The sequence below is a fragment of the Orcinus orca genome, chromosome 4 (genome assembly GCF_937001465.1).
Source record: "Orcinus orca chromosome 4, mOrcOrc1.1, whole genome shotgun sequence".
NCBI classification, from domain to species: domain Eukaryota; kingdom Metazoa; phylum Chordata; class Mammalia; order Artiodactyla; family Delphinidae; genus Orcinus; species Orcinus orca.
The window spans coordinates 78,837,990-78,865,206 of record NC_064562.1 but is presented as its reverse complement, the minus strand read 5'-3'; the positions used below and the strand labels follow the sequence as shown (position 1 = coordinate 78,865,206).

Here is a 27,217-nt window from a genome sequence, read left to right as displayed (position 1 = left end):
CCCTGGTGGCGCAGTGGTTTACAATCCACCTGCCAACGCAGGGGACATGGGTTCGAGCCCTGGTCCGGGAAGATCCCACATGCCGCGGAGCAACTAAGCCCGTGCACCACAACTACTGAGCCTGCGCTCTAGAGCCCGTGAGCCACAACTGAAGCCCGCATGCCTAGAGTCTGTGCTCCACAACAAAGAGAAGCCACTGCAATGAGAAGCCCGTGCGCCACAACGAAGAGTAGCCCCCACTTGCCACAATTAGTGAAAGCCCGCACAGCAACAAAGACCCAGTGCAACCAAAAATAAATAAATAAATATATTTATTTAAAAAAAGAGAGAGAGAGAGAGAGAGAAAACCCCAGGAAAGGTGGGGAAAGAAGGAGGGAAGGGAGTGTAGATCATCTCTGAAAAAAATGTGTGAAGGTCTTCATTTCTGCTTTTGGCAAAAATATTCTGTGGTCTGATTTTGTTAACTAATTCAGTACAATTCTGCTCTACGCATTTCAGCAAAACCCTGACTCCTCTGTGACCTTCTCTGAGGTCTCTGTAATGAGGCCCTGGCAGTGCAGTGGGCAGTGATTTGAGGTCTCCTGTAAAATGTCTTGTGATGTGACGCATTGCATAAACAGTGGGGTGCACCCTTGTGTCTGGTTTTCACCTCTCTGGAGAGTCAGCTCCCGGATTCATCTTTCCAATGGTTCTGAGGAGCCTGCAAGAGGGCCTGCTGTCCTGAGTTGATCTCTCAAAGCTCACACCCCTGACTTTGTTCTCTGACTCAGAGGGAAATGAACTCTGCATTCGTCATGGTGCTGCCAGTGGATGCCCCATCTGTCCCAGGGCCAGATCTCAGGCTGAGGATGATTCAGGGTGGTACCAGGGTTCAAAGGAAAGCCTTTGGAGATCTGGTTCAAACCTAGGGTGAACAAGCTTCCTGGTTTTCCCAGAACTGTCCTGGTTTTAGCACTGAAAGTCCCATGTCCCAGAAAACCCCCTAGTCCTGTGCAGACTGGGATGGTTGGTCACCCTATCCTAGTTCTCTCACTTCATAGCCAGTAATTTAAACTCTTTGAACCTTAGTTTCCCCATAGGTGAAATGAGGATAATGATAACAATATATGGTATTAGAGGACTAGGGTTGATATCCATCCATAGATTGTTCAGGAAGAAAAGAGGATTGGGTGACAAAAATTATGTCTTTCTGCCTCTGTTCCAAGAAGGAGTAGATGTCTCCTCTCCCCAAGTGTTTTTACTTTTCCCAGTGTAGGTGTGAGGACAGCACTTGAAGATTCTGGAACCATCTTCAGAAAGCCTTGCAGGCCCTGGCTAATGCAGAAGGGTGGATTAAGGGCTCTCCCAGCCCTATGATTATCTGATTAAGTGATGGCAGAAGCAGATGCCTGCTTGCGGAAGTCACTTTTAGAGCTACTACTTGGGAGTCACAAATAAGGGATTATGAAGCCTTTTCTTTTCAGTTTCTTTGCTGCCCCTTGACTATCGTCTGCAAAGATTCTAAACTAATAGTCATGTTCTTTTGTTCTTCTTTTTTTTTTTTTTTTTCCTGAATGACTGTCTCCCAGTAAGTACTGTTTCAGGGCTGAAAAAGGAAAAGAAGTCAATGTTTTCAAAGGACACCCTTGCAAGGCATTTGCAGCACAAGGGTGGATTTCACAAGCATCTTAATCCCTGGCAGTGATGGCTGAGGGCTGTCTTGGAGACCAGAAGCATCGGAGCAAGAACTCAGATAACAAAAGAGAGGCGGAGGGGATTATTATTCAAATGCCCAGATAAAAGAAGGCCTTAATCAAAGACACCATAGAAAACAAGCCACAGGCTGATAGGGAGTATTTGGAACATGAAGGTGTCAAAGGGATCCAGGCTTTTTCTGAAAGGAAGGAAAAGACTGGGGGAAATGGTCCTTCATTAATTGAGCAGAGCTCTGTCAGTGCTGACGACAGGAGGGACCTCTTATTAGGAAGATGCCAAGGGCAGGGGACTATTCAAAGTGCAAACATCTTCAGCACCCCAGGCCTCTCACCCCCATCGCAAATGAAGTAAGAATCATTAGAATTAGTGCCAGGTTCTGACTGAAAATAGAAGTCTTCAAACGTTGGAAAATTCAACATGCGAGACTCTGGCAGTGATAACAAACTAGTTTGTGTCCAAGGCAAAATGGCACAATTTTGCATAATTAGGACACCTCTGGGAATAGAGAGAAAAAAGGGCTCTCCAATCAGGAATTTACTGATTTACATAAACATTTAGTGTGACCGGGGGTTTCAAAGCCTACAGTACCTCCTTCACATTTACGTTCTAAAGTAACGAAGGGGCAGAATGCCAAGGACAGCGACATTGCTGGCTTTGGGGGCACACAAAATGGCCCACCAGATTCTGGGGAAATCTGCAATGTAGATGTTTCTAGGTTACCAGATCATCTTTCCTCCTGTGCTTCCCACTCTTTTCTAAAGAAAATTAAATTCTGGAACAGTTAGTTTAAAAGTCAAGAAACTTGAGTTTCCCTGGTGGCGCAGTGGTTGAGAGTCCGCCTGCCGATGCAGGGGACACGGGTTCGTGCCCCGGTCCGGGAAGATCCCACATGCCGCGGAGCGGCTGGGCCCGTGAGCCATGGCCGCTGAGCCTGCGCGTCCGGAGCCTGTGCTCTGCAACGGGAGAGGCCACAACAGTGAGGGGCCCGTGTACCGCAAAAAAAAAAAAAAAAAAAAAAGTCAAGAAATTGGATTATCAGAGTAGCACATTAAGGCATGCCCATTAACAGCATAATAAATCACCCCAAAGCTCAGCGACTTAAATCAACCACAATTATTTTATTACATTCCCCAGTTTCTGTGGTCAGGAATTCAGGGAGGGCTTGGTGGGGAGATTCTGGTCTGGGATCCCTCATGTGGCTGCAATCAGATAGCGGCTGGAGCTGGAACAGCAGAGGGGCTAGAGGAGCTGCAGTCTTGCTGGGTATCTCTCTCTTTCTTCATACAGTCTCGGGGCCTCTCTATGTGCTCTCTTCAAAAGAACTGGTTTGTGCTTCCTCCTCACAACATGGCAGGCTCAGGACAATTAAAACTGCTCCAGTGCAAGTATTTCTGCTTCCAAGACAGCAGCCACATCAAATTTCATGACATGGCCTCAGAAGTCACGCAGCATCTCTTCTGCCACATTCCATGGCTTACAAGTGAGTCACAAACCCACCTGGATTCAAGGAGGAATTAAACTTACTCCTCAGTGGAGAAATGGCAAGGCTCTCGAAGAGCAATGTGGGCTGGGAGATATTGTGACCATCTTTGGAAAATATAATATGCCATAAGGTATAAATAACTGATGATCATAGCCTTTAAAAGCAGTTTTTGTATTTTAAGAAAATAATGTTAGTCCAAATAAATCTCTATATTAGTGGAATAAGTAGTGAAGAACCTTACATTAACTACCTTTAGTCTCTTCTTCTCCACATTACTTATGACTGTTTAGGGTAGAACAATTGGGTGTAATGTGCTATATTTGCTAGGGCTGCCATAACAAAGTACCACAAACTGAGTGGCTCTAACAACAGAAATGTATTGTCTCACAGTTCTAGAGACTAAAAATCTGAGATTAAGGTCTTGGCAAAGTTGATTTTCCCTGAGAGCTATAACAGAAGAACCATTCCATGCCTCTCCCCTAGCTTCTGATGGTTTGCTGGTAATCTTTGCTACTCCTTGTTTTGTAGAAGCATTGCTCCAACCTCTGCCTTCATCTTCACATGGTATTCTCCCTGAGTGCATGTATGTTGTCCAAATTTCCCCCCCCCCTTTTTTTTTTTTGCGGTACGCGGGCCTCTCACCGCTGTGGCCTCTCCCGTTGCGGAGCACAGGTTCCGGACGCGCTGGCTCAGTGGCCATGGCTCACGGGCCCAGCCGCTCCGCGGCACGTGGGATCCTCCCGGACCGGGGCACGAACCCATGTCCCCTGCATCGGCAGGCGGACTCTCAACCACTGCGCCACCAGGGAAGCCCCCAAATTTCCCCTTTTTATAAGGACACCAGTCATATTGGATTAGGGACTCACCCTACTCCAGTAAGACTTCATCTTAACTAATTTCATCTGCAATGACCCTGTTAACGTATAAGGTCGCATTCCGAGGTACTGGGGGATAGGACTTTAACATATGAATTTGGGGGGGGACACAACTCAACCCATAACATGTCTCTCATTTTTTGAAAGAAGGAGCTTCTTTTGACGTGGTTTCTGAAAGTATGAATGGAAGAGCAGGGCCCAATCCCAGGTAAAATTTTCAAATATTATATCTATCTTCCCCTTTCCATGGCCCTGGCCATTCTCTTGTATCTCCTAAACACCTTCTTTAAATTTTAAGTAAAGGTTTTCATTAAGGCTTTTAATGTCATTAGAGTATATTAGGATTAAATGTCCTTTTTGTTAAAACGCAATGATCAAATATTGCTTATGGGGTCTCATTCCCTCCCAAATTTTCTATCGTCCTAATGCCCCTAGTTATGCAACTTCATATTGCATAGCATTTTTCAAGACTTTATCCTCCTTGTAACCTGGGTCTCACCTATACAACAACCTAGTTCATTTAAGGAGGCTTAAAGAGCAATTTATTGATTTGGGGGATTTGAGATTTTTCTCTCTCAGTATTAGGCAGACATTTTAAATTTTATTTCCTTTGGACGTCTAAAGCAAAAAGAAAATAAAACAGGCACATCCCGCTGCCTCATTAGGGAAGCCACAAGTCTTTGGCTTTTCTAACCTAGCACTTACCTTGCACTTGATGTTTTTAAAATACCATCCAATCATTAAATAGCCAGTTCCTACTACATCTTTGTAAGATATGAGAATTCTTGCCTTTTTTTTTTTTTTTTTTTTTTTGCGGTACGCGGGCCTCTCACTGTCGTGGCCTCTCCTGTTGCGGAACACAGGCTCCGGATGTGCAGGCTCAGCAGCCATGGCTCACGGGCCCAGCTGCTCCGCGGCATGTGGGATCCTTCCCGCACCGGGGCACGAACCCGTGTCCCCTGTATCGGCAGGCGGACTCTCAACCACTGTGCCACCAGGGAAGCCCAATTCTTGCCATTTTAAGTAGAGGAAATTGAAGCCAAAAGAACCAAGGTGACCTTTGCAAGGTGAAATAACAAATGAGGAGTAGACCCAGATATCCACCATTTTATGAACTAAAACTTTGTCCTGTGCAAGCCCAGGCGTAGATTTTCATGACCACATCCTTTTCTTCTCTTCCCAGAAGCCAAATGCCCACTTTCCCCTTTGCTCTGCAGTCATTAGAGGGGCAGCAGGAAAGGCAGGAGTTAGCAGATGCCCAGCAAATAAGGATGCCTAGCAGATACCTACTGAGAGCAGGCTTGTTATTAGTGTTTGTAAAACACCCCCTGGAGAGTCCCAGAAATCTTAAGGGGAAACTTTGGAATATGAAGCCCTGAGTCAGCAGGTGGGCATCCCAGTGCAATCTCTTTTGCATTTGCTGGGTGGTGAGATCTGAGAAATTCAGGTCATATGATAATAATGAAAAAGATACGGAAGGTGTTCCTTCTAATCCTAGAAAACTGTAATCTTCTTAATCGCAGACTCTATTAGAAACAGGCCCCCCAAAATACTTTGGTCTGGTCTTATGCCAATAAACGGCAATAGCAAATTTTACCCTTAATTCAAGGAAGGTCTGCAGGAAAGAATCCCAGGCATCTTGTGTGGTTGCCTCCCCAGGAAGGTCAGTAGGCACCATGATGCCCTCTGGTATTTGCAAAGTTCTCAGTTATTTCTCTGGTGAGGAAAGCTTGCATATAATTGGCTGGTCCTATCCTTGAGTGGAGGGAAATCAATGACATGCACATTATCTTGCTTAAGGTAATTCAAGATGCCACCCAGATGGGCATGTTCCTCTTAGGCAGGCCAACAAGAAGCAAGAGGCCAACTCATCACATTCTCCTCTCCTGAGCTACCAAACACACCTTTTCCTTGCTTTTCTCTTTAGTCATTTACTTGAAAACGGGGACTAGCTTTTTACTGGGCCGAAGTGTATCTAGTAAGGTATGCTTCACTTTGATTATATGATACTTACATGGAATAGCATGTGATATGGACTTCTTTATGAGCAAGGATATAAATTGAGGCTTCTTGTTTTCATATCAAAGTGCCACCTTTGTGTCCTGCACCCATCAATTCTAAGCATGTGGATAGAAGCATTTAGGCCTGTTTTCATAATCAATACTAGGAAATTCATCCTATTTCTCATTTCACATTGGCTGCTGAGAGTCTCAGAGCCAAATTTAGTGCTCAGTTTCATTGTATATTCTTAGTTTAGGTTTTCAGGTATAAAATATTTACGATGTTTCTTATTTATCCAGTCTTAATGATTTTATTTTCAAAGAGTTTTTTACTACAAGGTATGTCAAATCTTTTTTTCTTAATAATTTAAGCATGGTATTCATAATAAATAAAATACATTTTAAAAAACAGTATACTATTCAACACTGAGAATGTCCTTAGAAAGTCATTATTTGTTTTGTGCACAGGTTGATTAGAGAACACTGGTAAGAGATAACCAGTTCTGACAGTTTGCTGGCAAACACCTATCCTGCCATACTGGAAAGTTAAGATGTTGACATCTCTCTATGAATTGTTTAAAGACACTGCCCTGAGCCTCCTTAGCACATGCCACAGCAATTTACCTCTGCCCCTTGCCTGGGACCACTCCCTCCTGCACCTTCCCCAGGATCCAGCTCTGACCTGTAGCCATTCTCTCAAGTTTGGTTGTCTAGCCATTCTGGTGATGTATTTTAATAACCCCCTTGCCTCCTTTTAGTGCAAGTATTTTCATAACCCCCTTGCCTCCTTTTAGTGCAAACAATAGCTCTGCTTATTAATATAAGGACAGGATAGTGATGGAGAATACAGACCCTCAAGCTGGACTGCTTGGGTTCAAGCCCTGGTAAAGCCTCACGTTGTCCCTGTGACCTTAGTGAGTCCTGTATCTTCTCTGTGCCTCATTTCTTCCTCTCTGAGCTGGAGGTACTGGTGTTATCACTGTCACAGGACTGTTGTGAGGAATGAATGAGTGTAAAGCAGTTAGAGCGGTGCTTGTATAAGCTCCATGCATTAGCCATTATTATTGAGCATCTACTCTGTGCCAGGCACAGTACTAACTGCTTTATGTTATCAAATCCCCCAAATCCCCCATCAAGTAGGTATTGTCATCCCTAATTTAAAGAGAACTGAATCTCAGAGAAATTAAGAAATGTGCCTGAGGTTACTATGCTGGTGACAGAGAAGGAAGATTTAAATTCCTATCTTTGACCCTAACTCCATGCTTTGCCTTGTGCCCTAGATTCTTCTCTGGAGGAAGTGGTACTTTGCAGCAAAGAAGAAAAAGGAGACAACTGGCTGGTCCAGGTACCTTTGGGGAATGCTGAGTATGTGAAGATGGTCAGTGGATACAGAGACCTCAGAGGATGGGTGGAAAACAGGGTTCCCCTCTGACTAGCAGAGTCAGAGCTTCTGTTTATAACAGTACTCTCCCATCACTCAGGCTTAAAACCTGGCAGTCAGCCCCGACCCCTCCCTTTTCTTCCTCCCAAGCACCTCTGTTCTGCTCTAAAGTGACGCCTCTCACATCCCTTTCATTCCGTTCATGCCTCATGCTAACACTCCATTTCAAGTTCTCATTACCTCATGTCTAGATCATTTCAAGAGCCTCTTAGCTCTTCTCCCAGCCTCCATGTCTCTAAGACACCCTTCCCACAACCTCCGTGTTATCCCTAAAGAAACTGCTTCCATCATGTGATTTCACTGGTCAAACCTTGCCCCCTCATGACTACCCAGTGTCTCCTGAACACAGTTCAGCTTTCTGGAACAGCATTCAAGTTTCTTCTTAAGCTAATTCCAATCTGCATTTTCAGATTGCTCCCTCAGGACTCCTCTGTAAGAATCCTGTGATTTAGCCAGGACTGTTTCCTTGTTATTCCTTAACTACACCATTTCCTTCCCCACCTCCAAGACTCTACCCACTCCATTCCCCACGCCTGGCACACCTTCCTCTGTCCCATCCGTCACAACTCAATTCAGCCCCTCCCCACTGTGACCCCTTCCCTGCTCACTCCAGGGCAAGGAGCCTCTCCCTTATCTGAATCATACCGCCCATGAGGCACTCAGCCCCTACTGCCTTATAGCATTAGGAATCAGCTTTTCATTAGCACATGCTCTGCTTTCCCGGTTACACTGTGACTGACTTCCAGCCAGAGGAGTGAAGGAGAGGGGTGGTGGGAGGGCTGTGACACGGGGAGGTAAGGGGTGGGGCTGGTGGCTAGGCTCTTGGGCACAGAAATCAGACAAGCTGGGTCTGAACCACAGCTCTGCACCAACTAACTAAGGAGACAGTCTTATTAGGACACCTAATCTCTCAGTGTCCCCATCTGTAAAAAGAGGAGAATGACCATCCCTTCCTCATAGGGCTATTGTGAGGATTAAATGAGTTAATATGCAGAGAGCCCTTACCCAGGGCCTGACACACAGATAAAGCTCAATTAATATTAGTTATTATTACTTTCATTATCAAACAAGAGATGGTTTATGATCTACTAGACACTGTATAAATGACCTTATTTAATTGGTATGACAACCATATGAGACAAGAAGTTCATGCCCTAGCTGTGCCCAGCTGTGGAGCCCTCAGATCAGCTCTGAATGGCTAAATTGGGACTTTTACAATGAGAGGGAAATACACGCCAGTCATATTTAGTCCATGTTTAATGTCCCTGTTGCAGCTGAGCTTAATTCTAACAGGCACGATTCCTGTCTCTCTGGTGCTGGGTGTAGCAGAATTTCTCTCTGGTGGCCATTAGGAACTTCATTGCTCGTATTAAAAATTCTGGTAAAGGGGGTTCCCTGGTGGCCCAGACGTTAAGAATCTGCCTGCCAATGCAGGGGATATGGGTTCAAGCCCTGGTCCGGGAAGGTCCCACATGCCGCGGAGCAACTAAGCCCCTGTGCCACAACTACTGAGCCCGCGTGCCACAGCTACTGAAGCCTGCGTGCCTAGAGCCTGTGCTCTGCAACAAGAGAAGCCAGCGCAATGAGAAGCCCGCGCACTGCAACTAAAGAAAGCCCACACGCAGCAACGAAGACCCAACGCAGCCAAAAATAAAAAATAAATAAAATTTAAAAAGAATTCTAGTAAGAGGAAATGACTCAATTTCAGTCTTTCCCACACTGTCCAGGTCTCTCTTTCGAGTGAGCTGAAAAATATGAGATTGAGGAATAAAAGAGAGAGAGAAACAGATATAGAGTCTTTCTAAATAGATGGGAGGAGGCAGGACAGCATTAAAATTGGGGACTCTAGGCTGCCACTGCCCATGACACCCTGGGGACACCGGGGCAGGTAGAGTTTCACTGTTGACACAGTCTCTTCAGAGACTCATGTAACAGCATCAGAAGTGGATGTTTCAGGCTGTGTAGATCTTAAGCCTCAGATCAAAATGTGCCTGGAGCTGGCTATGGGTCATGGTTTAGCAATTTGCATTGTCATGACCTTGATTTGTCCTTTGTGCATCTACATCTTAGAGATAAAGAAAAGTAAAACAGGGACTTCCCTGGTGGCGCAGTGGTTAAGAATCCGCCTGCCAATGCAGGGGACAGGGTTCGAGCCCTGGTCCAAGAAGATCCCACATTTCACGGAGCAGCTAAGCCCGTGCACCACAACTACTGAGCCTGCGCTCTAGAGCCCGCGCGCCACAACTAGAGAAAGCCCACGTGCAGCAACGAAGACCCAACGCAGCCAAAAATAAATAAATAAAATAAATAAATTTTAAAAAGAAACATAAAACATAAAAACAATAAGTAGATGGTCAAATCAGTGACACAACACCCCTTACCCCACTTCATTCTGACTTGCTAGAGGAGCTTGTCCTTCAGTAGAGCTGCGAATTGTAGCTGGGCACAGACATGAGACCCAGTTTAGTCCAACTGACTGGTGATGTCTTCTGAGGGTCTTATGGGAAACTCCTTCTTCACTGGATATAATGTTGTTGACATGTGGTGCCTGGAACTGCTGCAGCCAACTGGTTAGTAGAAGGGAGACATGGTTGAGATACCCAGGAAGGCAGAGCCAAGAGATGAAACATATCTGGATCCTGAAGACGTCATTGATCCAATCTTTTAAAGTTGGACTGAATCCAGACTTATTGCTATGTGAAAGAATAAATGTCCTTATTGTTTAATTAATTTTGGTTAGATATTGTTATTTGTAGAGTAACTTACTGATGCAGTGGCCAAAAACATTTTAACATTCTAAGCTGTGATGCTACATCTTTTTTTTTTTTTTTTTGCGGTACACGGGCCTCTCACTGTTGTGGCCTCTCCTGTTGCAGAGCACAGGCTCCGGACGTGCAGGCTCAGCAGCCACGGCTCACGGGCCCAGCCGCTCCGCGGCATGTGGGATCTTCCCGGACCGGGGCATGAACCCGTGTCCCCTACATCGTCAGGCAGACTCTCAACCACTGCGCCAACAGGGAAGCCCTGTGATGCTACGTCTTTATAGTCCACCCTAGGTCTTGCCTTTGCTGGCATGTTATTTCCCCATTTTCTGATGGGAGACAGGCTAGGGAAACACGCTCTATCCACTTAATGGAAGATTCTGCAGCTAGGTGATCTGTGTTCAAAATCTGGCTTTACCTGTGTGACCTTCGGCAAATTAACTTTTCTGTGCCTCAGCTTCCTCGTCCATCAAATGGCGACGAGAATTGTCCTGCCTGATAGGATTGTACTGAGGATCAAATGAGCTAATACAAACGCAACACTTGGAAGATTGCCTGGCCCATAGCAAGTCATCAATCAGTTTACATTAGCTTTGTTCTCATCCTCAGCAGCTGCGCACCCTTCTGCATGTTTCCAAGGCATTTTGCTGTCACACTTTCCACCCATATTTTCCTTTGCCAAGCACTTCTGGGAAGAGCTAAGATGTGGGACAGACATGGCCAGCTCAGTCCTCATCCTAGCATGCATACCACAAGATCATCAGAAAAGAAGCTTCATGAACAGAAAGTAACAAATATTTTGTTTGGAAACACCATATAGGAGCCAAAATTCCCTACGCTCCCCCGATCCCACGCTCTGGGATCCCACGTCCTTCACCCTTTGTGCTGAGACAGAGATGGTAGGGACTCCCAGGGCTGGTTTTCCCACAGACCCCTGGGCTGTGCCCTTGGCAATGACTGTGTTCCTCGTACGACTAAAGTCCTAGAAACTAGAGATGGGAAAACACCACAGATCCTCTTATATCACTAGCATTTTTTACTTTGCTACCTGCCATTTCTCCCCCTCTTCCTCTTTTTCGCTGGGCCAAGGATTCTTCTAGTCTTCTCCTGGGAGACTCCTTTTCCCATCCTTGTCCCCCTCGGGGACTGCAGAGGCCATTTCAGCTTCTTACATCTGTATTATGCTTGCCAATCTAAGTCGGCTTGCAGCCAAGACTTGTGTATATCTCATCTGTAGAGCCCTTGGCAGCTTCCAAGATACTTTGGCCCAAGTTGTCTAATCCTCACAAAAACCTTGTATGGTGCATGTTTTTATTCCAAACCAGACTCCTCGGGGCTTTTCTCCTTTCCTGTGGAGATCAAGGGCAGAGGGAGGTAGGACAAAAATATTTCACTTTCTTTGCAATACAGACCTGAGGCGATTAGGACCTCGTCCAATTTTACCTCAGCAGTGAGCCTTTCAGGTGGAGAGAGAGCAAAGACCCTGCAGAAATCACTCAAAGTCCACCTGAAACTTGAGTACCTGGCTTTTAGAGGAAAAACAAACACCTGATACTTCTCTGGGTCAAAGGATCTGGTTCTGACTTCTCACTGGAGGTCCAGTGCAGATAGAGGGAGAGGGAGGAAGAAGGCTCTGGAATCTAAGCTGGTTTAACGAAGTGCTTCCTGGCGTGAAATCTTTGGCCATTTGTTTGAGACTGAAGAAGCCCAGTACCTGGGCCCTTCAGATTAAAGACGCTCTATTGCTTTGTTTACCGGAGAGGCCCTCAAATGTTTATACTGGCAGCGACTGGGCTAGAAACTGAGGAATCCACCCTGTGCTCAAAGGACTGGAGGTTTCAATTCTCTGTGAAGAGCTGACGTGCAGGTGAGGTTTGCCCGAACAGGACTGCAGGTCTGTGGAGCTCCGCTTGCCGCATTCTGGAAGGTGGAAGGAAACGGAGGCCTCTGCGTGCGAGCTGGTACCTCACAGTTCTGCCGCCTCAGCCTCTGTCTGAGCTGCCAGACTCATGGAAAAGCTCCTTTCACGTCTTCAGTTTCATTCAGTGCCAGGTTGGGAGACCTGGAGAGGGATCAGGGTCCCAACCACTGCGTTAACCAGAGCAGTACAAGTGACAAACAAATACTGTGCTTTCTTTTTTTTCTTTTTCTTTTCTGCCTTCCAGGAAGAATTTTTAAAACCACAGAAGCAAAAGCCCAGGTCACTTTCTGCTTTCAAGCACACCCTGTTCCTTCACAAGGAAAAAAGAAGCCCACAGAGCAACATTTACTCATAAAGTCTCTATTCAGCTCTCCTTGCTTGTTTTTGACACAGGGTTCAGCTAACTGGTGCCCACACAGTGCAGACCAGCGGGGGAAGTGGGGTTTGCAGCAGAGAACAGTAAAAAGATCTGCTCTTCCAGAATGCAGGGGAAAACCGCATTATTTCTGGATGAGTGGCCCGGAACACAGTGGGGACTCTCTTCCCTATTTTCCCCTTTGGATTGGAGACTGCCCACCTGCCCATTCCTGCCTGGGACACCCTTCCTCGCAAGGGGCTGCCTCGGGGGGAAATGGGGCGTCTGCCTTCACGTCATTTGAATGGGCTATTTTTGGGTGGCTTTCATGGTACAGCGATTCCTACCTTAGAAGGAGACAAGTGAGCCACTTTCTAGCTGCTCAGGGTGAAAATTCTGGAAACATCCTTAACTCCTTTCTTCCTCACGTCCCATTTCCAGTCCACCAGCATATCGTGTTGGCTCCCCATTCAAAAGTTAGTCCGTATTTATAACGATCTAAATCACAAGATGTACTCAGTATCTGTAACTATATATGGTTCCACAAGAGACAGAACCAGTAGGAGATTTATTGCCAGGAACCGGCTTTGACAGTTGCAGGGGCTGGTTAGGTGAGTCTGAAATCTGTAGGGTGGGCCATCAGGAAGGGCAGGAGGGAACTCTCAGGCATGAGCCGAAACTGTTGTCCACAGGTAAATCTTCTTCTTCATCAAGGAACCCTTAGCTCTGCCCACAAGGCTTTTCAGCTGATTGAATCAGGCCCACCCTGAATCTAGGATGAGTTCCATGACTTAAAGTCAACTAATTAGGGCTTCCCTGGTGGCGCAGTGGTTAAGAATCCGCCTGCCAATGCTAGGGGACACGGGTTCGAGCCCTGGTCCGGGAAGATCCCACATGCTGCAGAGCATCTAAGCCCGTGTGCCACAACTACTGAGGCTGCGCTCTAGAGCCTGCGAGCCACAACTACTGAGCCCATGAGCCACAACTACTGAAGCCTGCGCACCGCAGCGAAGAATAGCCCCCGCCCACCACAACTAGAGAAAGCCCACGCACAGCAATGAAGACCCAGTGCAGCCAAAAAAAAAGGGTCAACTAATTAGAGACTTTAACTATCTTCACAGCAACACCCAGGTCAGTGTTTGATTGAATAACTGGGGACTGTAGCCTAGTCAAGGTGACATATAAAACCTACTGTCACTTATCCAAATTCAACTCTCCCCTCCATAGCGCCCTCCCTTGAGCCGGGCCACCAGCATTTCTCCCCTGAATTATTGCTTTAGCCTCTTTACCAGTTTCCCTGTTTCTTTTCTTGGCCTCCCTGCCCCTCCCCACAACTGTTTTCAACAAAGCAGCTAGAGTGATCATTATTCCATCGCTCAGAGCCCTCATGGTGGGCAGAATCATGGTCTCCCAAAGATGTCTGTGTCCTAATCCCTAGAACCGTGACTCTGTTACCTGACATGGCAAAAGGGGCTTTTAAGGATGTGCTCAGGGTATGGACCTCGAAATAGGCAGATGATCCTGGATTACCAGGTGGGTGCAATCTAATCACATGTCATTAAAAATGGAAGAGCGAGGCCTCAGAGTGGTCAGAGACATCTGCTGTGAGAAGGGCTTGACCCTCCACCACCGGCTTTGAAAATGGAGGAAGAGGCCACGGCCAACAGCAAGGAAAGGGGGGGCTTCGGTCCTACACCGGCATGGAACTGAATTCTGCTGACACACTGAACAAGCAAGAAAAAAGATTCTCCCCTAGAGCTTCCGGTAAAAACTGCTGCCCTGCCAACCGCTTGCGTTTAGCCTGGTGAGACTCGTGTTGGACTTCTGATCGATAGAACTGCAAGGTACAAATGTGTGTTGTTTAAGCCACTTGGTCTGAGGTAATTTGTCATGGCAGCAATAGAAAATGAATTCAGCCCTCTAGTGACTTCATGCTACTCAGGGTAAAAGCCACGCCCCTCTGATTCCCTGCGCCCTTTGCTGTGACATCATTTCCTCACACTCCCTTCTTTCTCCCCTCACCCCTCCAACAACTCCAGGGTCTGAACTAGAGTGTAGTTTGCGAGGCACAGGCCTCGACGTGCCAAAAAACTCAGTAATCAAGATAAATATTTTAGTTTAATATCAGAATTAATGCAAAAAATATCCACGAAGCACAAAATGTTAAAAGTTAGAAGAGGGACTTCCCTGGTGGCGCAGTGGCTGGGGGGTCCACCTGCCGATGCGGGGGGCGCGGGTTCGTGCCCCGGTCCGGGAGGATCCCACGTGCCGTGGAGCGGCTGGGCCCGTGAGCCGTGGCCGCTGAGCTTGCGCGTCTGGAGCCTGTGCTCCGCAACGGGAGAGGCCGCAACAGTGAGAGGCCCGCGTGCCACAAAAAAAAAAAAAAAAAAAAGTTAGAAGAAAGACAGGACCCGACCCTGCATTTGCACAATTTGCCTCCCCCTAATCCCAGCCCTGAACCTTATTGCTCTCAAGCTTCTGGGCATACTCCATCAGCAGCACTTTTCCATTTGCTTTTGCCCCAAATATCTGCAAAGTGTCCTCCCTTACCTGCTTTGGCCTTTGATCAAATATCACCCTCGTAAGGAGCCTTCCCTGACCCTTTAAAATTGTAGTGCCCCTCACCAACTCTCCCTGACCCCTCCTTTGCTTCATACTTCCCCAAAGCACATTACACATCTAACATTCTATTTTATTTATTTTCTACCATAAGGGAGGTAAAATTTCTCCTTTACCCTCTTAGGGTTTCCACCTGGGACTGTCTTAACAAATTAACGGGAAGAAAGCATAAAAATTTCATTATAATAAAATTTTACATGTACATCGGAGTCCTCACAGGAAAATGAAGACCCGTTTATATGCTAGGTTGAACAAAGAGGGACGATTGTGGAAAAGTAAGTAAAATACATGAAGGGGCTAAAGGAAGATAAGAGTTATTTTAACAATGTCGGTTTCTATTGATTTCTCTCAGCCTCGACTCCCTGTCTCTAGTGATACGACTGTTCTTTTCTTCCTGGTATTGGGAGGGCATCTTTCACATGAGAGTTTCATCTCCTGCTCTCAGGAAGAAAATGGGATGTCAGAGTGCCCTTCTTGCACCTGTTTTTCAAGTGCCTTTAGCTCGAAATAATCGTTATGCCAAAGTGGCATATTTTGGGATGTTGTATTCTAAACCCCTTCCCTACTTATTGTTCACTGCTGTTTCACCAAGGACTAACTGTATGTGGCACGTGATAGGTGTTCAATAAGTATTTGTAGTAGGAATGAAGGAAGGGAAGGCGGGGGGAAGGAGAGGAAGAGAGGAAGGGTAGGAAGTGTTATTTGGGTAACAAGGTGTGTATGTGTATTCAAGGATAGACTTTCCCATTGGTTTATTGAAGCCTAAAATCCCTGAAGAACTGCAGTAAGTTTTAATCTGTCTGTTTAAGGAAACATCAGTTTTTAAGCAGAGTTATTTTTTTCCTTTCCCAAAGGAGAAAGCCAAAAAAAGCCAATGTGTTCTATTAGATTAATTAGCAGATTTAGATTTGCTGTGGACTTTGTTTTCTAGGATTTTAGCTGAGATTCTGGGAAATGTTTGAAGCCCATACAGTTTGTCCAAATTCCTTTGAGATAGAATCTCTGCAGCCCTGTATTTAATAATGCTTAGAGATTTTATTCTCTTCTAGTTCCCCCTCAAATAAAAATTCGATTTTGGGGCTTCCCTGGTGGCGCAGTGGTTGGGAGTCCGCCTGCCGTTGCAGGGGACACGGGTTCGTGCCCCGGTCTGGGAGGATCCCACATGCTGCAGAGCGGCTGGGCCCATGAGCTATGGTCACTGGGCCTGCGTGTCCAGAGCCCGTGCTCCGCAACGGGAGAGTCCACAGCAGAGAGAGGCCCGCGTACCACAAAAAAAAAAAAAAAAAAATTCGATTTTGATGATCTCCTTCCTCCAATTTTTTACGAGTGCATTCTAATAATGCTATTGTCAAATATCAGTGATAACTTGCATCATAGATAAATTGATTTTTCTGACACAATAACAAAAAATTGTATATATTTAATACAATTGTACATATGTAAATATATAAGATATATTTCAAGGTTGATTAGGATGAAAAATAGACCCAAGTTTTACCACCATCTGTTGTCTAACACCCGTAAGGCTTGGGGGTTGGCTGGAATATACGACCTGGGATTTCAGCAGAGTGAAGTTGCATTTGGTGGCACATGCTAAACTATGTGGATTGTGGGCCAGAGTGGCCAGCGTGGGCATGTGTAGGACAAGTAAGCAGGGGAACTAGGTCAGGAGAGGGAAAGGAGAGGTGCAGAGGTGAGAAAGGAGAGGTGCCGAGGTAAGCAAAGGAGAGAGAAACTGTGAGACAAACTTGAGAGAATAGCATCTGTTCCTGACAGCTGTTCCAGTTCCTGTCCTTGATTCTTTGCTTCCTGTCCATGAATACCCATGGACTTGCTCCTTGGCCTTATTTAAGCTAGTTTGAGGTATTCTCTGTTCCTTGTAGTCAAAACTGACTAGACTGTATATTCCTGAAGATGGTTATTGAAAAAACAAAAAGTTATTTGAGCAGACTTGGAAAACCACAGCCAGAATTATGCAGTGTTTCCACTGGAATTAAAGAGTGGGTTTTGATGTTTTTAGTGTATGAAAGAAAAATGGGTTTCAACTAAATGTAGTATCTCAGATTGGATCCTAGTACAGAAAAAGGATATTGGTGAAATCTGAATAAAGTCTGGAATTTGGTTAATAATAGTAATACCAATTTCTTAACTTTGACAAAGTTAAGTTTGAAAGATGTTAATGTTGGGGCAAACTGGTGAAGACCATACACAACTCTGTACTATCTTTGCAACTCTTCGTAGGTCTAAACTTATTCCAAAATACGAAGTGTATTTTAAAAATAGGCTTCAACTGACTCACTTTGCTGTACATCTGAAACGAACACAACATTGCAAATCAACTATACTCCAAAAAATTTTTTTGTAAAAAATAACCTTCAATTCCTAGATAGAGAAGGAAGTAGAATGATGGACTGGAAATAGCAACTATAACAGAAGTCAGAAGAAACAGGGTCAAATCTAGAAAACCCTTGGTTCAAGTCTATGCTTGGCTTCTTCCCAGCTGTGATCTCCAGTTCTCTTGTGAATTCATAGTGTTTTTTGGGGACACAAACAATGACACCAACAATGATAGCCTGGCACAATAAGCCAGGGTGGTGGAATAGGAAGGAGAGGAAGCTGATCCAGCCCAGATACCTGAACTACATATGAATGAGTTCAACCCTATGCTCCTGGTTGATACTTACTTTTTTGCACTTTGACAAATAAAAAAATCACCATCATGCATACCACTATTACAGCCTCTTCAGAGATGCATGTTAATGTACGTAGAAAATCACAACTCACCGTGCACACACATTTCGTGGGGGTCACCTTTTAGGTAACGTTATCTCATTGGCATTTTAAATGTTTGTAATTGTCCTTATAAATATTTTAACAGAAAATATAAATGTATGTATACCCATATATATACAACATACTGGTCAAGACCATGGCTACAGAGTCAGGCTCTGCGTTTGAATCCTAATTCCACCGCTGTGTGATGCCCATCCTCTCCTGTGCCTCACTTTCCTCAGGCAGAGAAAATGATAGAACTTGCTTAAAAGACAACTGAGATAGCTGAATGAGGTAATGGATACAAATAACAGAGTATAGTGTCTCCCCCTCCCCATTTGGGGTCTTTGCATTTTTCTTGTCCATGTGTATGGATTCTTTATTTATTTTTTATTTTTTTTTTGCGGTACGCGGCCCTCTCACTGTTGTGGCCTCTCCTGTTGCGGAGCACAGGCTCCGGACGTGCAGGTTCAGCGGCCATGGCTCATGGGCCTAGCCGCTCCGCGTAATGTGGGATCTTCCAGGACCGGGGCACGAACCCGTGTTCCCTGTATCGGCAGGCAGACTCTCAACCACTGCGCCACCAGGGAAGCCCCGTGTATGGATTCTTTATATTAAAAATAGTAGTCCTGGGGCCTCCCTGGTGGCGCAGTGGTTAAGAATCCGCCTGCCAATGCGGGAGACACGGGTTCGAGCCCTGGTCCAGGAAGATCCCACGTGCCGCGGAGCAACTAAGCCCGTGCGCCACAACTACTGAGCCTGTGCTCTAGGGCCCGTGAGCCACGACTACTGAAGCCCGCGCGCCTAGAGCCCGTGCTCTGCAACAAGAGAAGCCACCACAATGAGAAGCCCACGCACCGCAACAAAGAGTAGCCCCCGCTCGCCGCAGCTAGAGAAAGCCCGCGCGCAGCAACAAAGACCCAACGCAGCCAAAAAAAAAAAAAAAAAAAAGTCATGGGGACTTCCCTGGTGGTTCAGTGGTTAAGACTCTGCTCTTCCACTGCTAGAGGACAAGGGTTTGATCCCTGGTCAGGGAACTAAGATCCCACATGCCACACGGCACAGCCAAAACATAAAAATAATAAATAAATAATAACGAAATTTATTTTAAAAATAAAAACAGTAGTCCTTTGTCTTCCTGTTTGCTAAGTATTTCCCCCAATCTACTGTTTATTTTTTGTTTTGATTATTGGCTTGGAGGTCACATGGAGGTTTGGTAAACATGATTTCATAGCCTATGTAAACTAGATTTCTGCCCATTACCAAGCTGATTTCCTTTTCTTGAGGAAGTTCAGGGGGATGTGGATAGTATCAAGATGTTGAGGAGAGGGGCTGGAATTTTGTGCTCTCAGTATCACAGTCCATCATGGTGGTGCCTTCTGAGGTGCCCTCATTACCATCTGGTCATCAGTTGTGGGTCCATGCAGGTCCCAGCCCTGAGACCTCTTCAAGTCCATTGTCTGCCAGTGCCACATCTGGGACCCTCCTGACCAGATCAGTGATCCTGTACTGTTCTGGAAGAAGCTCGGGCCTGTGGGAAATACTGAGACTCACTTGGGCCTTCTCAGCTGACACAAGCTGCATGTCACTTTTCCTCTACTCTCCTGCACTAGGCTAAGCTTCAGGGATTCTGGGGACCTCTCCAGGTGACTTCCATTCCTCAGTTTTCAGGTGTCTTCCCAGGAGGTGCCAGGAACCTTTAGGTAGATGAACATTTGAGTGCAAGAAGCTACTAAGGGGAGGGAATGGGGAGACTTTTGGGAACAGCAGCTACGTTTGGGCCAAGGGAGAGATTGAACTGGGGTGCAGTTGCTGCAGAGGCCCCTACCAATGCCTCAGGAAGCTCTGACACTGGATGGCCTCTCAGAGTTATCCTAAGTTGAAGCAAGGGGGCTGGACCTTTGTTCTTCCACATAGAAGAATCTTTATTACTGGTTGTCCCTAGGGAGGGAACATAATCTTGGGCAAGGCAGCCTTCTGTAATACCTGGGCAGGGACTCAGGTGTGAGCCAACAGCAGTCAGCACTCCCAGAAGTTGGGGGAGGGGTGAGTGTTCAGTCCTAAAGGGGGGATTTGGGCAGCGTCCACAGCAACCCTCACCATGGCCAACCGGCCTTTGAGCTCATTTGGTGCCCCTGGCTGCTCTCTCTTTTCACTCATTATTATCTAGTCTGCAGAGGTAGCCTGGCTTTTTTATATTTTTCCTGATTCATTGTGTTTGCTTTGAGGCCTGGGATTTTGAAAGTGCAAAGCCCCAAATGAGCCTCTTTTGTTATCCACATTCTGCTGTGTCACCCCATCCCTGAGACAACAAAACAAATTGCCTAGCTTCCTAAATGTGGGTCAGGGAAAGGGTAAACAGGAAATACCAGGACAAAGCGTTCAGAAAACAACACACAACGTGTACCTAATGTTTCTTTTCTTTTTTAAAATTTATTTATTTATTTTTGGCTGCGTTGGGTCTTCGTTGCTGTGCTCGGGCTTTCTCTAGTAGCGGCGAGCAGGGGCTACTCTTCGTAGCGAGCGGTGCACGGGCTTCTCATTGCGGTGGCTTCTCTTGCTGGGGAGGACGGGCTCTAGGCGCGCGGGCTTCAGTAGTTGTGGCTCGCAGGCTCAGTAGTTGTGGTGCACGGGCTTAGTTGCTCCGAGGCATGTGGGATCTTCCTGGACCAGGGCTTGAAACTGTGTCCCCTGCATTGGCAAGTGGATGCTACCAGGGAAGTCCCCCTAATGTTTCCATGAGGCAAATGACCGAAGGTGATGCTCTAGACTCTTCTTACCCAATGAAGACACAGAGAAGATGGAGGGATTCTCAAAGGGCACCAGAGCACACCTTGCTAGGGAAACCTTTCAGAATCTCCAGGGCATGGGGTGAGAAGGGATTGGTGAGATCTTTCTATTTAGCCAAAGGGAGTGTGGATTTATTTATAAATATGAGAACATTGCAAAAGGGTAAGATCTTTTCAGAGGCTGACAAGAGATGGGATCCAGAGACCAGAATGATTCTTGGCAGGAGGAGGGAAAGTTCTTCTCTTTTAACTGGGAGGGAAGAGGAAAAGTGGGATGTGTGTAGGAGGAATGGCTGGATACTCTGGAGTTGCCTTCAAGTGGTGTCTTTTTCACTGACAAGTTAGAAGCAGGGTCATTTGATGAGAGTGAAGGAGGAGATACTCCTGTGGAAAGAATTTTGAGAAAAGAGAAAGCCCTTCCCAGGGACATATGGAGGGATCGGTGGGCAGCACAAGAGCCCCACAGAGATTAGGCACCACTCACAGAGGTTGGGAGATTTTCTCCAGCAGCGCTGAACGGCACAGGTGTGGGCTCAGATAAGGAAGAGCGATGCTTTTTTTCTTTTTACTTTTTTACTTTTAATTGAAGTACACTATATACATAGCAGTGTGCATACATCACATATAACATGATGAATTCACACAGAGAAGACACTTGTATATCCAGCAGCCTAGAAGCCCCTATCATAGTTTCCTAGGGCTGCTGTAACAAATTACAACCAATATGGCTTAAAACAACAGAAACCCATTCTCTCACAGTTTGGAGGCTAGTATGTGAAATCAAAGTGTCAGCTCTAGGGAAGGACCTTTCCTTGCCTCTTCCTGGCTTCCAGTGTTCCCCAGCAATCCGTGGGCCTCCTCAACTTGTAGATGCACCACTCCAATTTCTGCCTCCACTTCACACGGTCTTCTTCCCTTGGTGTATGTCTGCGTCTGTGTCTCTCTGTCTTCACATAGCCTTCTTATAAGGACACCACTCATTGGATTTAGGACCCACCTTCATCCACTACAATCTCATCCTAACTGATTACATATACAAAGACCCTATTTCCAGATAAGGAACATTCTGAGGTGCTGGGTGGATATGAATTTTGGGAAGACACTATTCAACCTAGTATACTAACTTTGTGTCTCTTTCCAGTCACTAGATCCAAGTTTGTTTATCTTTATTTGTTTTGGGTTTCTGCCACAGGGTATAATGGCAGGGAAATGGAGCAAGGAAGTTGAAAGTATGAGCAAATAATTGTTGAAACGAAACATGGAGTCTCCATCACGTTGGGAAGGGAGTGAAGACAAGAGACGAATAGGTAGGGATGGATACTAAGAAGCAGAGGGACCAGGGATTCAAGATTTTGATAAGGGTGAAGAAATAGGTCTACAGGGATAACTAAAGGAGGCTGATGGAAGGAGAGGAGATTGTGCTGAGAAAAAGGCCATTGAGTTGGACTGTTTCTACTTTAGATGGTTCCACTGAACTACCTGTTTATTCCAGAATTATTAATATACTGTTTTAATGACTGTAACTCTAAAATAGTTTTACCCTTTAAAATGTCTAGCCCCTTCAGGGTTATCTTTTTCCAGAACTTTCTTTGATATTCTAAAATGTTTACTCTTCCAGATTAATTTTAAAATAATATCATTACAAAAATTCTTTTTTTTTTAATATATATATATTTTTTAACATCTTTATTGGAGTATAATTGCTTTACAATGGTATGTTAGTTTCAGCTTCACAACAAAATGAATCAGTTATATATATACATATATTCCCATATCTCTTCCCGCTTGCGTCTCCCTCCCTCCCACCCTCCCTATCCCACCCCTCCAGGCGGTCACAAAGCACCGAGCTGATCTCCCTGTGCTATGCGGCTGCTTCCCACTAGCTATCTACCTTACGTTTGGTAGTGTATATATGTCCATGCCTCTTTATCGCTTTGTCACCGTTTACCCTTCCCCCTCCCCATAGCCTCAAGTCCATTCTCTAGTAAGTCTGTGTCTTTATTCCTGTTTCACCCCTAGGTTTTTCATGACTTTTTTTTTTTTTTTAATTCCATATATATGTGTTAGCATACGGTATTTGTCTCTCTCTTTCTGACTTACTTCACTCTGTATGACAGACTCTAGGTCTATCCACCTCATTACAAATAGCTCAATTTCGTCTCTTTTTATGGCTGAGTAATATTCCATTGTATATATGTGCCACATCTTCTTTATCCATTCATCCGATGATGGACACTTAGGTTGTTTCCATCTCTGGGCTATTGTAAATAGAGCTGCAATGAACATTTTGGTACATGACTCTTTTTGAATTATGGTTTTCTCAGGGTATATGCCCAGTAGTGGGATTGCTGGGTCATATGGTAGTTCTATTTGTAGCTTTTTAAGGAACCTCCATACTGTTCTCCACAGTGGCTGTATCAATTTACATTCCCACCAACAGTGTAAGAGGGTTCCCTTTTCTCCACACCCTCTCCAGCATTTACTGTTTCTAGATATTTTGATGATGGCCATTCTGACTGGTGTGAGATGATATCTCATTGTAGTTTTGATTTGCATTTCTCTAATGATTAGTGATGTTGAGCATTCTTTCATGTGTTTGTTGGCACTCTGTATATCTTCTTTGGAGAAATGTCTATTTAGGTCTTCTGCCCATTTTTGGATTGGGTTGTTTGTTTTTCGGTTATTAAGCTGCATGAGCTGCTTATAAATTTTGGAGATTAATCCTTTGTCAGTTGCTTCATTTACAAATATTTTCTCCCATTCTGAGGGTTGTCTTTTGGTCTTCTTTATGGTTTCCTTTGCTGTGCAACAGCTTTTAAGTTTCATTAGGTCCCATTTGTTTACTTTTGTTTTTATTTCCATTTCTCTAGGAGGTGGGTCAAAAAGGACCTTGCTGTGATTTATGTCATAGAGTGTTCTGCCTATGTTTTCCTCTAAAAGTTTGATAGTTTCTGGCCTTACATTTAGGTCTTTAATCCATTTTGAGCTTATTTTTGTGTATGGTGTTAGGGAGTGATCTAATCTCATACTTTTACATGTAGCTGTCCAGTTTTCCCAGCACCACTTATTGAATAGGCTGTCCTTTCTCCACTGTACATTTCTGCCTCCTTTGTCAAAGATAAGGTGACCATATGTGCGTGGGTTTATCTCTGGGCTTTCTATCCTGTTCCATTGATCTATCTTTCTGTTTTTGTGCCAGTACCATACCGTCTTGATAACTGTAGCTTTGTAGTATAGTCTGAAGTCAGGGAGCCTGATTCCTCCAGTTCCTTCTTTCGTTCTCAAGATTGCTTTGGCTATTCGGGGTCTTTTGTGTTTCCATACAAATTGTGAAATTTTTTGTTCTAGTTCTGTGAAAAATGCCAGTGGTAGTTTGATAGGGATTGCATTGAATCTGTAGATTGCTTTGGGTAGTAGAGTCATCTTCACAATGTTGATTCTTCCAATCCAAGAACATGGTATATCTCTCCATCTATTTGTATCATCTTTAATTTCTTTCATCAGTGTCTTATAATTTTCTGCATACAGGTCTTTTGTCTCCTTAGGTAGGTTTATTCCTAGATATTTTATTCTTTTTGTTGCAATGGTAAATGGGAGTGTTTTCTTGATTTCACTTTCAGATTTTTCATCCTTAGTGTATAGGAATGCCAGAGACTTCTGTGCATTAATTTTGTATCCTGCTACTTTATCAGATTCATTGATTAGCTCTAGTAGTTTTCTGGTAGCATCTTTAGGATTCTCTATGTATAGTATCATGTCATCTGCAAACAGTGACAGCTTTACTTCTTCTTTTCCTATTTGGATTCCTTTTATTTCCTTTTCTTCTCTGATTGCTGTGGCTAAAACTTCCAAAACTATGCTGAATAAGAGTGGTGAGAGTGGGCAACCTTGTCTTGTACCTGATCTTAGTGGAAATGATTTCAGTTTTTCACCATTGAGGACGATGTTGGCTGTGGGTTTGTCATATATGGCCTTTATTATGTTGAGGAAAGTTCCCTCTATGCCTACTTTCTGCAGGGTTTTTATCATAAATGGGTGTTGAATTTTGTCGAAAGCTTTCTCTGCATCTATTGAGATGACATATGGTTTTTCTCCTTCAATTTGTTAATATGGTTTATCACATTGATTGATTTGTGTATATTAAAGAATCCTTGCATTCCTGGAATAAACCCCAGTTGATCATGGTGTATGATCCTTTTAATGTGCTGTTGGATTCTGTTTGCTAGTATTTTGTTGAGGATTTTTGCATCTATGTTCATCAGTGATATTGGCCTGTACTTTTCTTTCTTTGCGACATCCTTGTCTGGTTTTGGTATCAGGGTAATGGTGGCCTTGTAGAATGAGTTTGGGAGTGTTCCTCCCTCTGCTATATTTTGGAAAAGTTTCAGAAGGATAGGTGTTAGCTCTTCTCTAAATGTTTGATAGAATTCGCCTGTGAAGTCATCTGGTCCTGGGCTTTTGTTTGTTGGAAGATTTTTAATCACAGTTTCAATTTCAGTGCTTGTGATTGGTCTATTCATGTTTTCTATTTCTTCCTGATTCAGTCTTGGCAGGTTGTACATTTCTAAGAATTTGTCCATTTCTTCCAGGTTGTCCATTTTATTGGCATAGAGTTGCTTGTAGTAATCTCTCATGATCCTTTGTATTTCTGCAGTGTCAGTTGTTACTTCTCCTTTTTCATTTCTAATTCTATTGATTTGAGTCTTCTCCCTTTTTTTCTTGATGAGTCTGGCTAATGGTTTATCAATTTTGTTTATCTTCTCAAAGAACCAGATTTTAGTTTTATTGATCTTTGCTATCGTTTCCTTCATTTCTTTTTCATTTATTTCTGATATGATTTTTATGATTTCTTTCCTTCTGCTAACTTTGGGGTATTTTTGTTCTTCTTTCTCTAATTGCTTTAGGTGCAAGGTTAGGTTGTTTATTCGAGATGTTTCCTGTTTCTTAAGGTAGGATTGTATTGCTATAAACTTCCCTCTTAGAACTGCTTTTGCTGCATCCCATTGATTTTGGGTCGTCGTTTCTCCATTGTCATTTGTTTCTAGGTATTTTTTTATTTCCTCTTTGATTTCTTCAGTGATCACTTCGTCATTAAGTAGTGTATTGTTTAGCCTCCATGTGTTTGTATTTTTTACAGATCTTTTCCTGTAATTGATATCTAATCTCATAGCGTTGTGGTCGGAAAAGATACTTGATACAATTTCAATTTTCTTAAATTTACTAAGGCTTGATTTGTGACCCAAGATATGATCTATCCTGGAGAATGTTCCATGAGCACTTGAGAAAAATCTGTATTCTGTTGTTTTTGGATGGAATGTCCTATAAATATCAATTAAGTTCATCTTGTTTAATGTTTCATTTAAAGCTTGTGTTTCCTTATTTATTTTCATTTTGGATGATCTGTCCATTGGTGAAAGTGGGGTGTTAAATTCCCCTACTATGAATGTGTTACTGTCGATTTCCCCTTTTATGGCTGTTAGTATTTGCTCCTATGTTGGGTGCATAAATATGTACAATTGTTATATCTTCTTCTTGATTGATCCCTTGATCATTATTTAGTGTCCTTCTTTGTCTCTTCTAATATTCTTTATTTTAAAGTCTATTTTGTCTGATATGAGAATTGCTACTCCAGCTTTCTTTTGGTTTCCATTTGCATGAAATATCTTTTTCCATCCCCTTACTTTCAGTCTGTATGTGTCTCTAGGTCTGAAGTGGGTTTCTAGTAGACAGCAAATATATGGGTCTTGTTTTTGTATCCATTCAGCTAATCTGTGTCTTTTGGTGGGAGCATTTAGTCCATTTACATTTAAGGTAATTATCGATATGTATGTTCCTATTTCTATTTTCTTAATTGTTTTGGGTTCGTTATTGTAGGTCTTTTCCTTCTCTTGTGTTTCTTGCCTAGAGAAGTTCCTTTAGCAGTTGTTGTAAAGATGGTTTGGTGGTGCTGAACTCTGTCAGCTTTTGCTTGTCTGTAAAGGTTTTAATTTCTCCATCAAATCTGAATAAGATCCTTGCTGTGTAGAGTAATCTTGGTTGTAGGTTTTTCTCCTTCATCACTTTAAATATGTCCTGCCACTCCCTTCTGGCTTGCAGAGTTTCTGCTGAAAGATCAGCTGTTAACCTTATGGGGATTCCCTTGTGTGTTATTTGTTGTTTTTCCCTTGCTGCTTTTAATATGTTTTCTTTGTATTTAGTTTTTGACAGTTTGATTAATATGTGTCTTGGTGTATTTCTCCTTGGATTTATCCTGTATGGGACTCTCTGTGCTTCCTGGACTTGATTAACTATTTCCTTTCCCATATTAGGGAAGTTTTCAACTATAATCTTTTCAAATATTACCTCATTCCCTTTCTTTTTCTCTTCTTCTTCTGGCACCCCTATAATTCGAATGTTGGTGCAATTAATATTGTCCCAGAGATCTCTGAGACTGTCCTCAATGCTTTTCATTCTTTTTTCTTTATTCTCCTCTGCAGTAGTATTTCCACTATTTTATCTTCCAGGT

The 27,217-nt window shown here is 44.1% G+C and overlaps 1 protein-coding gene across 10 annotated transcripts in view; it reads left to right on the top strand.

Moving 5' to 3' along the window:
* Nucleotides 1–27,217, top strand: part of LOC117200819 (uncharacterized) — an 87,407-nt gene that overhangs the window by 32,601 nt on the left and 27,589 nt on the right. For 7 of the 10 annotated variants that reach the window (XR_007477145.1, XR_007477144.1, XR_007477142.1 and 4 more), the window contains exon 2: nt 7,334–7,398. Coding sequence is in view for 4 of the 10 variants with exons in the window: in XM_049709330.1 (XP_049565287.1) it covers nt 7,334–7,398 (65 nt within the window). In the remaining 6 variants the exon portion in view is untranslated. Of the gene's footprint in view, nt 1–4,048; nt 4,262–7,333; nt 7,399–12,421; nt 15,380–27,217 lie in introns of those variants that run through there. The other 3 variants (XM_049709327.1, XM_049709329.1, XR_007477141.1) reach the window with 3 other exon arrangements.